At 37.4% G+C, this 15,299-nt stretch overlaps 1 protein-coding gene across 1 annotated transcript in view; it reads right to left on the minus strand.

Moving 5' to 3' along the window:
• Positions 1-15,299, minus strand: part of LOC136836666 (muscle M-line assembly protein unc-89-like) — a 651,149-nt gene that overhangs the window by 453,620 nt on the left and 182,230 nt on the right. Inside the window, 14 exon segments of the mRNA XM_067101137.1 lie at positions 291-484; positions 1,449-1,605; positions 2,672-2,782; positions 5,372-5,389; positions 5,643-5,750; positions 6,357-6,500; positions 6,853-7,033; positions 7,685-7,873; positions 9,697-9,903; positions 10,235-11,323; positions 11,326-12,051; positions 12,257-12,821; positions 12,914-13,209; positions 13,253-15,295. Of these exon segments, the coding sequence (XP_066957238.1) occupies positions 291-484; positions 1,449-1,605; positions 2,672-2,782; positions 5,372-5,389; positions 5,643-5,750; positions 6,357-6,500; positions 6,853-7,033; positions 7,685-7,873; positions 9,697-9,903; positions 10,235-11,323; positions 11,326-12,051; positions 12,257-12,821; positions 12,914-13,209; positions 13,253-15,295 (6,028 nt within the window).

Genomic DNA, 15,299 nt, shown 5'->3' on the forward strand with positions numbered 1-15,299 from the left:
ATATATATATATATATATATATATATATATATATATATATATATATATATATATATACACACACATGCCACATAATTGACATTAACACACACACATTACACATATATATATATATATATATATATATATATATATATATATATATATATATATATATATATATATATATGTATGTGTGTGTGACAACTTCACATCTGGCTACACCATCCAATCTAAATAAACTTATATAAACCTTCGAATTCCATAACACCCTTCCTTAAGCCAGAAGGCGTCACGTAACAAACTTTTACCTCTGGGCGTAGGCTCTCCAACAACAGTACAGCTGAGCTGGATTTCCTCATCCTTGTAGACGGAGACCATGCTCTCAGGACGCTCCTTGAAGGTAGGAGCTCTCATTTCCATATCGGCTCCAGGCACTGTGATGCCCTTGCGAGGCTTAGGGGTGCCGAAGTACACGCTGCTCAGAGTGTAGGCGTGGCCATACCTACGGGAATTGACACTCCGTCAGAATATCTTTTAATGTGAATAATACTATTAATAAACTTTTACGATAAGGTAAATGCAGAGAGTCGAAATAGGTTTGAGGTTATGATAATTTTTCTAGAGAGTTTCATATGAATAGTTTTTACTGCATTTGTTAATGTTTTAATCACAAGCATGAACCTCGTGATATCACTTCGAATAATAATAATAATAATAATAATAATAATAATAATAATAATAATAATAATAATAATAATAATAATATAATAATATAATAATAATAATAATAATAATAATAATAATAATAATAATAATAATAATAATAATAATAATAATAATAATAATAAACAACTCTATTTCAGCCCCGGACCACATACGAGAACAGAAAAGATACAATGGAGACAAAGATTAAAATAACAAAGTAACTACGGTAATTTCTCCGAACCTCATAATCTTTAGCCTTTCAGAAAATAAGCATTATGCCTACTTGGCAAGTATAAATGTTTGCCTGCATTACGAAGCCGTCCGAGCTTCTTGATCTTTAAAACATACCTGGCACAGGCTTACCGCGATTTACCTGTGTCCACATAAGCATGCTTCGTATGTCAAAACTGTGAAAATCAGATGGACGGGAAATTACAGCAAAGATATTTAGACAAACTGTTATTATTATTATTATTATTATTATTATTATTATTATTATTATTATTATTATTATTATTATTATTATTACTTGGAAGGACATCCTCTTTTGAGCAGTATTGTCAAGGGTTATAGCAATTTTACAGGTACATGGAATTCGAACAGGGTTTCTTCTATTACCCTGATGATTTTTCTTTATTCACACTGAGGGGAATGAAATGCAAAAGAGAGAGAGAGAGAGAGAGAGAGAGAGAGAGAGAGAGAGAGAGAGAGAGAGAGAGAGAGAGAGAGAGAGGATGATTTTCCTTGACCTCGTAACTCACCTGTTGGTGATTCTGCAAGAGTATGTACCGATATCCTTCTGGGTGACCTGGAACACGGTCAGGGTGTGGGTATTTCCAGCGGCCGAAATGCGGAACTTTCCTGAAGGATGCAGTGACCTGCCGTTGAACAGCCACAGGACATCGGGCGGTGGCGATCCTGTCGAATGGTCATGGTAAGGATGAAAGTGAATGAGACTGTCATGGAATAAAGGGCAACGGTACAAACAGTAAGAGAATAATAAAAAAAAGATAAAAAATATTACAAAGGAAAAACGGACGGAGAGAGAGAGAGAGAGAGAGAGAGAGAGAGAGAGAGAGAGAGAGAGAGAGAGAGAGAGAGAGAGAGAGATAATAACCAACTGAGAGGGGGAAAAATACTTACGAGAAAAGGAGGATAAAAACAGATTGAGAGGATAACAAAAGGAAAATGCCAGGTCAATGAGAAAAAAACAAGAAGAAAATAAAAAGAAACTTCTCAGAAGTGCGGAGAAAGAAAGCAAGGAAGTAATCAAGGTGAAAAAAGTTTACCCAGAAAATCAATAATTATAAGTGATTGATTTCAAATTTCATTCCATTAGAAAATATTTCAGACATTCAATATAAAATATAATAAAACAAACGATAAGCATTCAATCCAGGTTCCCCTTAAATCTAAAAAGTAATTTAAAAAATTCTCTTGAACAACCAAATGCTACTAAAATAAAATTACCCCATATACCTCAATCACATTCAACGAGGAATATAATACATGAATTAGTTCTCTCAGACCTTTAGCTGTAAACCTAACAAAATATAAATACTCACATAAACCCATATCCCAATAAATCTAAAAAAAATAATTTCAGACTTGTGTACCGAAAACCTTTTATTGTAACTTAAAAGTAATAAAAAATATATAAGTAAATAAATAACGGAGACATTAAATCTAAAATGTATTCTCGTAGTGGAATCTCTTAAATGCCTCCTTGTAGCCATACAAGAATAAATAAATACACACGGGTACCAAGACCCAAATAAATGTAAAAAAAAAAAAAAATGTTTCCAGTTTTGTGGTTCTCAAATCTACAATTACAACCTTAAACAATAAAAATAATTTGAGATATAGAAATCATATTCAGTATAAATTAAAACCTGAGACTTTGGTCTCCTAAATCTTCAATTTCAATCCTAAATAATAGAATGAAAATAAATATAAAATAGAATCTATCAATTGGGTCTCATACCTGCAACTTCAACCTGCAACGTGAGAGTGCCATTCTCCTCCACGTACTGATCGCACAGTTCGCTGACGAAACGTGGCACTTCGCTGTCATCCGCGGTTCCTTCTCTCTGTCCTGAAGGGTACCGAGGGAAAGGGTCTTCATTAGTGTCATGAGTCATAAGGATTATCTTCCTCTGAAGTATAGGATTATTCTAAGGTTGTCCTCCATATAAATTATTTTAAAATATTTCACATGACAAGAAAAGAAAAAACTTGTTTATTTAAGTAAGACTTGTTCTGTCAGCAATACAGACGATCAGATAATGAAACCTTGAAGAGCTGAGACATGTATCCTTTTGAATTTTTGGAACTATCGCCATGAGCCGACTGGAGAGATAATTTTATCTTGATTTTAGGATAATACATCATAAAAATGGACCCTGATCACTATCAATATGTAGCTTAGATCAATTGAAGAGATTTTGAGTAATCCGTGACAATATGCAGAGGAAGACCTGATAAACACCATTACACTTTTAGCCTATGAAACAGGACTTAATTCTAAGAGAATGACACAGGTAAAGTATAAAAGAGTAAATGCTGTACTTAAGATAACTGGCAAAACAGGACACCATGTTTAGATCCTCACAAGGGACATTTAAAATCAGTTCCAAGAATATTTAACTTTTATAACTAAAATATAAAAAAAGAAAAGTATAAAATGGGAAAGTACAAAAACCAAAAAAGTCAGTCAAAATAATAAAAATACCTGGGCTAAATAAAAAAAATTAAAGGAACAAAACAAAAAGGAGAACTTTCGTGTAATCTTACAACAAAGGGTCAACCGAACAACAACTGGACAACAGAGCAACAAAGATCCTTTGGGATACGATGCAGATTGAATGATTTTACACTCCTGTAATTTCAACTATTTTTTTCACGGTCTGCTAACGGCTTGACTGTTTGTCACAATTCAAAACGCAGATTTCATCTTGAAAATATTTGGAGCATTTAGTTTTTTTTCCGTACCTGGACAACAAATCTATGCCTATGGCTTATTTTATAAACAAGTAAAATCAGCAGTTAATATGATGAATATTAAAGCATATACTCATACAACAGACAGAGGTAAGACCTTCGGAGTCGTATCACTTGACCTTGGGCTAGGAAAGCTGTCCAATGCCAATTTACTTCTAGGCATTTATTTACCGTTTTCAATGCTACAAAAGTCGTACACTCCCAGGCTTTCTCTTAAATTACACAACCTCTGTAAAGTACACTGATTCGAAAATCTTTTGTTCTATTCAACTACTTCAGTCTATCAATGACGACGAATTTTTCTTGAAGACCAAAACCCTCAGTTTATCTTAATCATCTACGATATAAAGATTAAAGAACAAATAAGTTATATGTCAGCAATATACCTTCCTTTAGATACTCTTTACAAAATGAAGTATCTCCGGCTAAAGAAAAAAATAATCAGTGATATGTAAACGTATATTATCCACTGGTTCTCCGGAGTTGCTCACTTGTACAAAGTGCCCCTCTGCTTGAGATAAGTAGAAAAAAAGTCCTCCTTAGAAACACTTTACCTTGTAAAGTGCTTTTCAGGCAAGACAAGTTAAAACTGTAACTCAGGCTGAAGTGGCACTTGCTTTGTAAGGTTCACCTTTAGCTTAAAATCAGCAAAAATTCTTACTCATCTTAAGGTGGAGGTACTTTAATACCATGTAAAGAGTACTAATTATCCTTGAGAACCAACAGATAATTCTACCGCGGTTGGTAATGGCCAAGAGGTTCATCCTCATTCCCTTATACCATTTAACACTACCACACTAGGTCCCGTGCTGGCATAAACAAGTTTAATCTAAAACGATTAAATAACCACCAAGTCAGAAGCGTCAATATAGCATTGATGGATTCTTTACCTACAGAATATCTTCTGCACATAACTAAGTTCATGTCAATACGTAACAGTTTTTTTTTTTTTAATATACTGGCGATTACGGTTTTTGCTTACTTCATGGCATAATTTTATTACCTATTCTACTTACTATGACTTTCCAAACGGCAGACATAAAAGTATAATTTTACCATTAAAACTGAAAAACTTATTTCTCCGACCGAATAAAATTTTCTAGTAAATAACCACCGTTGTAATTGCCCTTACTCTTCACTAGTGTTTCGAAATATTAATAAAAATAATTTGGATCATACGATACGACTTAAATTTAGGTTTCGAATAATAATAATAATAATAATAATAATAATAATAATAATAATAATAATAATAATAATAATAATAATAATAATAATAATAAGTGGTGTGATACGATGAGATGTCTTAAACTGAAGTTTATGTAAGATATATAAAATTGTAATAAAAAAAGTAAACCAAATACTTCAAGGCGTCCGAGTACGATGCACAATAAACAATCTCTTATATATAATTACTTATAAAAGTGAAACCGACATACATAAAAAAAAGGATCAAAATGGTATTTCAACACAAATATAAGAAGTTTCAATATTTGCAAACACAATGACGTCATCTGAAAGGGGAACAGAAACACCTGGGCTATAAATAGGAAAATAAAATTTTTGAGGGACAGAAAAAAAAGTGGAAAAATCATGGAATAAAACAAAGGCGTCAGGAATAAAAGGTTTAAAATGCTGGCTAGGAAAACATATGCAAAACTCTTCAACAACCTAAATCACTTACTTTCTTTGTCGATGAGATCTGTAAAGATTGAGAATAAAGTTTACAAATAATCTATGTCATTAAGAATGCTTAATGAATCATTAACCATCATGTGCGGATGGAAAATAATGCAATAATGAGTGTTACGTCATACAAAATGAAAACCAGATGTTAAAACCTATCAAGTGTATATGAAGCAGCAGTATAAAATAGCATAGGGTCCCATCCCTTTCAATGAAGCTTCGTTTTCTGTTTATCGTCAGTGAAAGAACACGTGAAGCCAAACACTTACTCTGGACTTGTATATTTGCAGATATCTCATCACGATAGACTCTGTTCTCAGCGTGGCAAGTGTAGGTGCCGGAATCAGCCGATCGTGGAGAGGTCACGATGAGTTTACCTGATAACAGATAATTAAGACAATCTTCAAGGTACCATGGGGTAACGAAGAGGAGTAACGAATATCATAATGAAAGAAAAGAAACTGGAATAAGACGGAACCAATAATGAGACACAATCATTACTTGTTTTCTACCATGCAAGAGGTTTCGTAAGTTTGTTTCTAGTTTTGTAATAATTAGTGTCGAGCACTGTTTGATTTTCCACCTATATAAATTACCTAAGAAATACACCTCCGTCGAAAGGACATTAAAAAATTATAAAACAAAGGGCCAAACGTCGATAATTCTCCAAACCTACATTTGCAATATAAAAAGTAACAAAATAAAATTTAAAATTATATTTTAAAAATTAAAATAACCATTATACAATTAAAAATCAAATTTTTGAATCTGAATGGTTATAATTCATACACATTCATTAGCATATCAAATCCTAAATTTAACAGGCTTCAAAAACGCATTCTAAATGCAAAATAATTCTGTCTTAGCCTACATCTCTTGCTTCGGAATTCTTCACTACTCCAATGCTCACAGACTCCTACAACTTCCTCATAACAAGATAATAAGGATATAAAAAGTAAATAATGAAAACCCGCCATACTCACAGATGCCATCCTCCGTTATCGAGGTCTGGAACCTAGGTGATGCTGGAAGCTTATCAGCATCCTTCAACCAGGTGATTTTGGGCTGAGGGAATCCCATCACGTGGCAGGACAGCACCAGCTCATCGTCTTCGGTCACATATCGTTCTGAGGGAGAGGACCAAAAATTACTCAGCTAGAGATTATTATCAGGCATTATATAAATGGTCTATCATTTTCTATCAGACGTTTTATCTCTACGGATCGTTGTTTTTGCCATTAGGACCAGTCATGCTCTATATTTTGGTCTTCTTGTATTTTGTCTGAGGCCAGTTATACTTTATCTCACAGGCTACGTGTTATACCTTCAAGACCACCCATACTAAATTCAAGCTCTACTAGTGATTATGATTTACCATCTACAATTATTAGCGTTTTAACTTTGCGACCAGCGTGCTTTGCCTGTGTTTCACCTCTAAAATCAATACAGTTTGGCGCCTCAGACTAGCCACTGTCTTACCTCGAAGACTAGTAGTGAAGGTAGGTGGAGTGGGTCTCTGGTCTTCATCTCCTTTCACGCGGAGGTCACAGGTTGTGGAGACCCTGCCGTGACGATTTTTGGCCGTGCAGGTGTATTCCCCTGAATCTCCCCTACAGGAGTGGTTGATTTCCAGGGATGCCACCCCCTCGTAGTTCACAACCTAGTGGAGTGAGGAAAGGTGTTTTGAAACGTAGCAAAGTTAGTGAAGTGTTATACACCAAAATGGACTTACATAAGCGAATTGCATCTACTCTGGCCAGAGTTTGAACCTACGCTTTTTGGGAAATAGAGACAAGAGTTTATCCACTTGGCTATTAAGACTGATCTCTTGATAACCCAACGCACTAATGAACAGCCAACTTCGAATTATAACATTTCCCAGTTTCTTTTTATCCTAAAAAGGTACATAAATATACACAAAAATCTAAACAAAAACTTATTTTTGTAAAAAAAATTAAGTATACTCTAGTTAACCAGACCACTGAGCTGATTAACAGCTCTCCTAGGGGTGGCCCGAAGGATCAGATTTATTTTACGTGGCTGAGAACCAACTGGTTACCTAGCAACGGGACCTACAGCTTATTGTGGAATCCGAACCACATTATAGCGAGAAATGAATTTCTATCACCAGAAATCTTCTTCTTTTAACGTGTTTTTTTTCCCCATTTGTATGGGCTAAGCACCAGAATAAATTCCTCTAATTCTTCATTGGCCGGTCGGAGATTCGAACGCGGGGCCAGCAGAGTGAGGGACTTGATAAACACTTATTAATCCTACAAATATGTACAATGTACGCCCTCGAAAAACTCACTTTAATCCTGTCGTCTTCTTTGATAGGATATCCGCCCTTGAACCATTCGACCTCAGGGGCCTCGTCGTCCAGGGCAGAAAGGACGTTGCAGCTCAGCCTCACGCGAGTGCCCTTGGCGATCTGGCGATCCTGCAACTTGGTGCTGAACTTGGGGCGCCTCCTGGGGTCACGGCGGCGATTGGCTTCAAGCTGAATAATAATAGGAAAGAGTGCTTTATTGTTATTGTATTAACATTATTATAATTATCATTATCACTGAATGGTTTAATCAGACCAGTGACTTGGCATTCTTAACTCTCATAGGCTGCATATGAGGATAACAAAAGTTACTTTTTAGAAATGAACTCGTTCAGACACAATGAAAACAATAGTTATTTTCCTTATTTTTCTTGGGGAATAATTATTATATATTTGGCCCTGCGTCTCTAAAGACTACTGTTTCTTCAAAACGTTTTTACATTATTATTTTCTGAAAGCCTTGCCCCACTAATGATAAAAGAATGTAAAGTTTCATAGATTTCTCTAGCTGTTTCCAGTTATTATCACAGAGGCACTGCATGTCAATATCTATAAGGAAAGAATGCAATAATTCAATTGGGAGCCTGTTAAACTTTAGAATGAATTTTAACAAATTTTAAAATCTATTGGGAAGGAGTAGTAACCAAGGAATTTAATAAGAGAATGAGAAAAAAATGGACTAATAAAAGATAAAATCACTCGGAGAACGGTCTGGATTAGGAAAATTTAAGTTGGCAAGCAAAGGCAAAACAAAATACTAAAAATAGGTTAAATTGGGGAATTTTCCATAATTTTTTTTCAAAAGATCTCTACCTCACCTTCCATTCTATTCCATATTAATTTAACGAGAAATTTTCATTAGCCATCCTTCATGAAGAGGGCTCTTTGTCCCTAGTATTCCATGAGTCATTTTTGAGCTTGGGCTTGTCATTGAAGCTTAGAAACCAGGTTTTCAGTTTTGGCGGTCTCTCTCGTGATAAAGTTGTGAATAATCACCCATGCAAGCTTCTGCACAGTTTCAGTTTTCCTTAGGCCGCGGGCAATTGAGAGGTGGTTTGCGATGGGATTATGATGAAAGACTTCGGGTTTGTATATCTACGAAAAATGCTCAAGTTTAAAATTATCCATTTGTTCCCTCCGTAACAGGAATTCTCTCGAGATCGTTATTTCCCACCTGGAATGTCAGTTTCCTGGTCACCTCCTGTCTACCCTAGGAAGACAACCCACACCGGAGTGTGGTTTGTCATTATCTCGCTCTAGGAGAAAAGGAGGGCTTAGGTTACTTGTGAATGAAGACCATCTCGGAAGGTATAATCACTGAATGAACCCAGATAAATTCTACAAAGCTCCTTCCCACATCAAAGAAAGAATGGGGAGTCATATCTACCTGTTAACTAATGACAGAGAAAGGAAGAGCTGCTGAGTAACTCACCTGCATTTGGCCCAACCAGCGAGAATACAATGTGTGGCTTCTGGGAGAAAGAAGACCAGAAGGAAGGAATGCCCGTCACACTTCATTCAAACAACCATTCACTATCGGAAATCTTACGTAAGAACTTATTCTCTCCAAATGGAGTCAGATAGTTATACAAAATGTTTAGCAGCCACCACAGGTCCTTAAAATGATGTGTCCAAGGAGTTGTGGGAGATGTCCATCATGTAGCAAGAGGTTATGATGTCTGACTCTGCTAAATTCCTGCTCTTTGTAAATGTGATAACTAGGAGCTTCTGCTGAAAATCAGGGATGGGGAAATACCCCTGAGTTTGTAAATTCCCACATTGGGTATTTGGGTAGGAGTCATTTCTGACGACTCAAAGACCCATTGATGAACTAAAACCAGAACGAGACTGTGATTTTGGATACCTCTTTCTTGTGTATGACTGTGCTAAAGAACTTTTGCCAACACTCCTTAAACACTCTCCCCCTTCCCCACACAAAAATCTTACAAGTCCTCAGACGTCCAATTCTACTACTCTCCATTAATTTTACTTACATCTGGAGTGCTGGGCAGGGATCTCCTGGCGACTGAACTGTATCTCTCGACGGAAATAAGTTCTTTTTCTGAGTACTCAATCTGGCGTTTAGCTCTCTCTTGCCTTCTCCTTTCCTCAGATTCTTCAACCATTCTTCTGTATTCCTTTTCTTCCTCTTCGTCTTTGCGCCGGCGTTCCTCCAGTCGTCTGCGGCGCCTTTCTTCTTCCTGAGGGTGAACGAGAATTGTATGATCTTAGCAACAATCAAAATTTATATCCGCGTGACATAAAACAAATTTGATTTAAAGTGACCAGTATGATTTTAGCGTGACGACTACATATCATCATCTAAATGTTCACGTATCTAAGCAAGAATTTAACATTTCACCATGTGAAACTTAGCTCAAGTTAGATACGTTTACTACAAGGAATCTATTATTATTATTATTATTATTATTATTATTATTATTATTATTATTATTATTATTATTATTATTATTGTTGTTGTTGTTGTTTTAAGGAGGTTATTTATTCACATGCCTAAGACTCTGGTCCTACCTTTTTGAGGAATTCTTCTCCCTGCAGCCTGAGTTCTTCTTCTTTCTGTCTTTTTTCTTCATCCTTCTTTCGAAGTTCATCCTCAAGGCGTCTCTTATCCTTCTCGACCCGTCTCCTCCTTTCTTCCTCTTGGATTGCTTCTTCTTTGGCAAACAACTTGTCCTGCTCTTCTCGCTTCCTTCTCCTCTCTTTTCTTTTCTCCTCCTCTTCTTTCATGAGCCTTTCTTCCTCCTCTCTCTCTTTGAGTTTCTTCTGTCTCTTTTCTTCCTGTTCCTGCTCTTCTTTCTTTCGTCTCTCCTCCTCTCTCTCCCTCATTTGCTTCTCTTCATCTTCCTTCAACTTGCGCCTTCGTTCTCTTCTCTCTTGCTCTTGCTTAAAGTACTTCTCTTCCTGTTCCTTCAGTGCCTTCTCTTCTTCCAATCTTCTCTGCTTCCTTCTTTCGTTTCGCTCTGCTTCCTCTTTTTGCAGTTTTGCTTCCTCCTCTTTTTTCATCCTCTCAATTTCCTCTCGTTTCATTTCTAATCTCTTTCGTCTCTCCTGCTCCTCCTTTTCCTCTCTTTCTTGTTCTTCCTTTCTTTTCTTCTCCTTCGCCTCCCATTCCTTCTTTCGCTGTTCGGCTTTTTCTTGTTCCTCTTTTTTCATTCGGTCTAGTTCTTCTAGCCTTCTTTTATCTTCCTCTTCTTTCCTCTTTTTCCTTCTCTCAGCAATTTCTTTCTCCTCTCTATTGAGCCTTTCTATTTCCTCTCTGCGCATTTCACTCTGTCTCTTGGCTTTCTCCTCCTCTTGCAACCTCAACAGCTCTTCATCCTCTTTCATCATCTTCTCTTGCGAATATCTCTTACCCTCGTCTCTCCTAGCAGTCCTCAGCACCTCCTCTTGCTGTCGAAGTTCTGCTCCTCTGAGAGCCAGGCTGTCATCTTCCCTGTCATCCAGCAAGCTCGACCTCTTCCTCTCGAGAGCCTCCGGTGACTTGGACCTGTGTTTCTCCTTCTTCTGGCTAGATCGTCTCCTGAGTGTTACCTCCGGTGATTTTGCCTTGTCTGCAGCAGAAACATCTGAATCATCCTCTTTTGTACTTGATCGCTTTCTCAGTCTGGTGGGTTTCTCCACCCTTCCTCAGCTGCTTTGACATCAGCTTCTTTAATGCTTGACCTTTTCCTGAGCTTTGGACCAGGGGACTTCGACTTGGACTTTCTTTCCTTTTCTTTGAATTCTGTGCCACCATCAACCTGCTTTGCGGAATCCACGTCTTTTTCTCTCGATTTCGATCTTCTTTTCTTTTCAGAAGAGTCTGGTGTTTTAGCTTTCTTTGGCTTTTCCTTAATTTTCTCTTCATCTTTTGTTTCTTTCTGATCTTCCTTAATGTCTGACCGTTTCTTTTCACTAACATCAGGCGACTTTGCTTTATCAGCAACTGTTGTTGCCGTAACAGGAGCATCTTTGTCTTCTTTCTTACCTGGCTTTTCAGTAACTTTCTTCTTATCCTCATCTGGAGATTTGGCTTTATTGGCGTCTTGTTTACTTGTAGTTTCGGCTTCCTTCTTTATTTGATCTACTTCTTGGTCTTTGGGAACCTTACTGTCTTTAACGACTTCTTCAGGTTTGCTAACCTCATCCTTTGTGGTGCTGTCTTTCTTAGTAACATCTGAAACTCCAACCCCAGTCTTTGATTCAGGTGTCTTAGCTTTACCAAGATCTCTCTTATCACTCTCCTTATCAGTGACTTTACTTGTAGTTTCAGCTTCTTTCTTTATTTTATCTGCTTCTTTGTCTTTAGGAACCTTACTGTCTTTACCGACTTCTTCAGCTTTATTAACCTCATCCTTTGTGGTGGTGTCTTTCTTAGTAACATCTGAAACTCCAACTGATCTTTGATTCAGATTGTCTAGCTTTACAAGATCTCTCTTATCACTATCATATCAGTGACTTTACTTGTAGTTTCAGCTTCTTTCTTTATTTTGTCTACTTCTTTGTCTTTAGGAACCTTACCTGCTCTTTGCAAACTTCTTCAGCTACTAACACCTCATCCTTTGTGGTGGTGTCTTTCTTAGTAACATCTGAAACTCCAACCCCAGTCTTTGATTCAGGTGTCTTAGCTTTACCAAGATCTCTCTTATCACTCTCCTTATCAGTGACTTCACCCTTAGTTATTCCTTTGTCCTCTGCCTTGGGCTCAGGTGATTTGGCTTTCTTAGCTTCCTTGCTTTCAGCTTTTGGTTCAGGAGACTTAGCCTTTTTGGAAGCTTCTTTGGTGTCAACCTTTGTTTCAGAGGGTTTGACCTTTTTCTCATCCTCTTTAAGTTTGACCTCAGTTTTTGATTCAGAAGCATCCTTTTGTTCATCCAATTTTTGTTTAGATTCAGGAGACATGGCCTTTGAATCCTTTTTGTCTTCGGCTTTAGTCTTTGCTTCTGGAGACTTAGCTTTTGTTTCTTTGGTGTCTTCCACCTTATCCTTCTGGCCAGGAGATACTCCCTTTTTATCCTTCTTGTCCTCCACCTTACCTTCTGGTTCAGGAGATGTAGTTTTAGTGTCTTTTTTTGTCATCGACAGTTTTGAGTTTAGGGTCTGTAGGCTTTCTTTGCACCTTCTTTGTCCTTAATTTCAGCAGCTGTTCCTGTTGATACAGTTGTTTTTGTTTCTTCTTTCCCCTTTTCAGCATCTTTTTGCTCTGCGGACTTGGCTTTCTTTGTTTCCTCTTTATCTGTGTCCAGTTTGCCCTTATCCTCCAGAGACTGAATCTTAGCATCCTTTTTATCTTCCTCTTTACTCTTTGATTCAGAAGACTTGGCCTTAGCATCCATTTTATCTTCCACTTTACCTTTTGGTTCAGGAGACTTGGCCTTAGTATCTTTTTTATCTTCCACTTCACTCTTTTGTTCAGGGGACTTAGCCTTAGCATCTTTTTTGTCTTTCCCTATTCCCTTTAACTCAGGAGACTTAGCCTTGGCATCTTTTTTGTCTTCCTCTTTTCCCTTTGGTTCAGGAGACTTGGTCTTTGCCCATACATCTTCAGACTTTATCTTTTGGTTCAGGAGACTTGGCTTTCTTTTCATCTTTGTCCTTGATTTCCACTCCCGAGCCTGTAGGCACAGTTGTTGTCACTTCCTCTTTGCCTTTATCTACAGACTTTGGCTCTGGTGATTTTGCCTTTTTAGATTCATCTTTGTCTTTGTCTAATTTACCCTTTGCCTCGGGAGACTTAGCCCTAGCTTCGGTTTTGCTGTCTATCTTATCTTTTGATTCATATTTGGCCTTTTCCTCTTTAATGTCTCCCATCTTTTCCTTTGGTTCAGGAGACTTGGCCTTTGCATCCTTTTTGTCTTCTGCTTTAACCTTTGGTTCTGGGGCTTTAGTTTCTATTTCTTTTTTATCATCCACTTTATCCTTAGGTTCAGGAGATTTGGCTTTTGTTGCATCTTTTCCCTCAGTTTCACCTGGTGTTCCTGACACCAAAGCTGTCTTTGATTCTTTGTCCTTTGCTACAGTCTTTAGTTCAGGAGACTTAGCTTTTTTAGCATCTTTGGACACCAGTTTTGGTTCTGGAGATTTGGACTTCTTAGATTCATCTTTGGTATCTTTAGCTTTGGTTTCAGTCTTACTTTCTGGAGACTTTGCTTTACCAAACATAGTCTTTTCTGTGTCACTGACCGATGCTTCATGAAGCTCTGATCCTACCACAGTGGACTTAGCTTCAGCAACTTTATCTGCTTTTATTTTTATATCTTCAATAGCCTCAGCACCAGATACTTCTTTTAGCTGTGCTTCTTTTAATTCAATCCCTTTCTTTGAAATTTCACTGTCAATTAGTTTCTTACTTTCTTCGTCTCCCTTCATGGATATTGTTAATCCTACAGATGTTTCGGTTCCCTCTCCACTTTTACCTTTCTTTTTCAAAGATAAACTAGCATCAGCAGTAACACTGGACTCTTCATATATTTCTGTTTTGGCTATTAACTTCTTTTCTTCCTCAATCTTGGTAGTGTCTTTACCAAAAGCATCAACTGTTGATCCAGCAATAGTTCCTTTCTTTGTTTCCAGAACACTTTCCATGTCACCTGCAGACCCAGAACTGATATCACTTGTAGATGTAAGCTCACTTGAAGGTTCTTCACTCTCTCCTCTACCTTTCATGGCGGCTTCCTGTCTAGCTAGAAGTTCTTGTTTCCTTGCTAGAATTTCTTCTCTCTTTGCTGCTAATGCATCTAAAACAGAAGCTCCTTGAACAGCACCTTCAGCTATTTCCTTTGCCTGTTGTTCTGCCAGCTGAGCAATTTGTCCTTCAATCATTGCTGCTGCAGCTTCTTGGGCCGCTGAAACACTATCTCCTAGAGAAGTCTTTTGGCCATTAACAATTAAACCTCCCTTAGAATCAGCAGCAATAACAGTAGTGACTTCTGTAGCCTTAACTTGGTCTTTACTAATAATATCTTTATCTCCTTGAAGAGTTACTTCTGCTGATGCAACCTGTGCTTTTTCTCGATCCTGGAGGGAATCAGCTGTACCTTCAATAACTTCTACATCTTCAGATTTAGCTGTAGACTTCCCAGGTGATATTGCAGTTTTCATCTCAGTAACCTTTGATGATATAGCTGATTTCATTCCAGCAAAGAGACCTTTCTTTTTACCTTCAGAAGTGTCCTTCTCTTGTGACACATCATCTTTTTCTGAGGTATCTTTTGGAGCTGTTGGAGATTCAGGTGGAGAAATAGATTTCTCTTGTGCCTGATCTTTTGTGGGAGAAAGTGATTTTTCAGCAGATGGAGCCTTTTTGAAGATACCTATCTTTTCCTGAGAAGAGGCTCTCTTTGTAGTTGTGGTTCCATCTTCAGATGGTTTTTCTGAAGTTTCTAACTGTAAATCTGTTTTTTCCTGAGGTAACTCCTGTTTTTGTGGTATGGACTTTTCAGTAGAAGAACCCCTTTTGAATGCAGAAAACAGACCAGTTTTTTCCTGTGAAGGCTCTCTTTTTGGTGAAGTGGTACCATCCTCAGATGTCTTCTCACCAGATGGGGCCCGTTTCCGAGAAAACAGACCAGTTTTTTCCTGAGACGGCTCACGCTTT

Source organism: Macrobrachium rosenbergii, chromosome 56, assembly GCF_040412425.1.
Source record: "Macrobrachium rosenbergii isolate ZJJX-2024 chromosome 56, ASM4041242v1, whole genome shotgun sequence".
NCBI lineage: Eukaryota > Metazoa > Arthropoda > Malacostraca > Decapoda > Palaemonidae > Macrobrachium > Macrobrachium rosenbergii.